We start from the raw sequence: 1,262 nt of genomic DNA, 5'->3' as shown, positions 1-1,262 counted from the left end.
TTAGATTGGCTGTGGATTTTCATACCATCTTTATGATCACCAAACATCAAAAAGAAAGAACAAAAAATGAATGATTTAGTGTTATTTATGCTATTCATTTTTCCATTTTTCTTTCATCCATTTCTTGTCATTGCTGACTCATCGCCGGACCTGAACCATTCCCGTAGATCTCTTTCTACTTTCCTCTTCACTTCTCCGCCCCCTCCAGCGGCGTTCCTCTTCACCTCTCCGCCACCTCCTGTGCGAAGCTTCTTTAAATCTTCACCCCCGGCAACATTTCTCTTCCCCTCTCCGCCACCCCCGGCGGCGTTTCTTTTCCCCTCTCCGCCACCTCCTACGCAAAACTTCTTTAAATCTCCACCTCCGGCAGCATTTCTCTTCCCCTCTCCGCCACCACCTACGCGAAACTTCTTTAAATCACCACCTCCAGCGGCATTTCTCTTCCCCTCTCCACCACCCCCGGCGGCGTTTCTCTTCCCCTCTCCGCCCCCTCCGCCGCAGCCAATGGAGTGATGTGAAGACTGTACAGAAGATCAACCACGCTAGAGAAGATAAGCTATTGGTGAGAGAGATGTTCTCAATAAGAGATGAACATTTTTAATTCAAGCCCTTTAATAATGTAACATAGAAATCTTATGATCACTACTTTTATTTTAATAATACGTTTATCATTATATAAATACAACTTTATTTCAGGTTCAAAAATATTCATAAATTTTCAAAAATAGTATTAATATTTTTAATTTATTGAACGTCTAAGAGAACTTCTGTAATAATACTTGGATGAAAAAATATTATAGTTTTAAAATTACAACAATTTTGGTTTATTATTATTATTTTTTTTTTTTTTTACAATTTCGATCAAATTAAATGTTAAAAAAATTAAAGGAGGATTTAAGTTCAAATTCAATTTTATTTTATTTTATTGCAACACCTCCTCCAACAACATAANGAGAAAAAGGAAAACAAGACTTTATACAGGTTTAATTGAGAGAGAAAAAAAAAATTTAGATCTTCTATTTCTTTTCTATTTCAATTATTTAGATTTTTACCATCATTTTAGAAAATCATGATCAACAACATTAAAATGGTAAAAAAAGAAGAATCTATTAAAATTGAATAAAGATAAAAAAGAAAAAAAAAAGAAAAAAAAAAACAAAGAAAAAAAAATCATTAAAATTGTTGAAAGGTAGTTACAAAAAAAATTAAAAGCAAGGGGAATAAAAAATGAAAGTCTTGGATTAAAATGGGATAAAGATAAT

General features: G+C 33.3%; 1 protein-coding gene across 1 annotated transcript; it reads right to left on the bottom strand.

Annotated features, from left to right (window-relative positions):
- Positions 1-113: 113 nt before the first annotated feature.
- Positions 114-521, bottom strand: LOC111475967 (sperm-activating peptides-like; the record flags this gene model as incomplete). Its single annotated transcript, XM_023119966.1, has 1 exon — positions 114-521. A coding segment is annotated over one exon (408 nt), but the record flags the coding sequence as incomplete, so codon positions are not given.
- Positions 522-1,262: the final 741 nt, after the last annotated feature.

This window comes from Cucurbita maxima, unplaced genomic scaffold (assembly GCF_002738345.1).
Source record: "Cucurbita maxima cultivar Rimu unplaced genomic scaffold, Cmax_1.0 Cma_Scf04005, whole genome shotgun sequence".
Lineage (NCBI taxonomy): Eukaryota > Viridiplantae > Streptophyta > Magnoliopsida > Cucurbitales > Cucurbitaceae > Cucurbita > Cucurbita maxima.
This window is presented reverse-complemented; position numbering and strand designations above follow the sequence as displayed.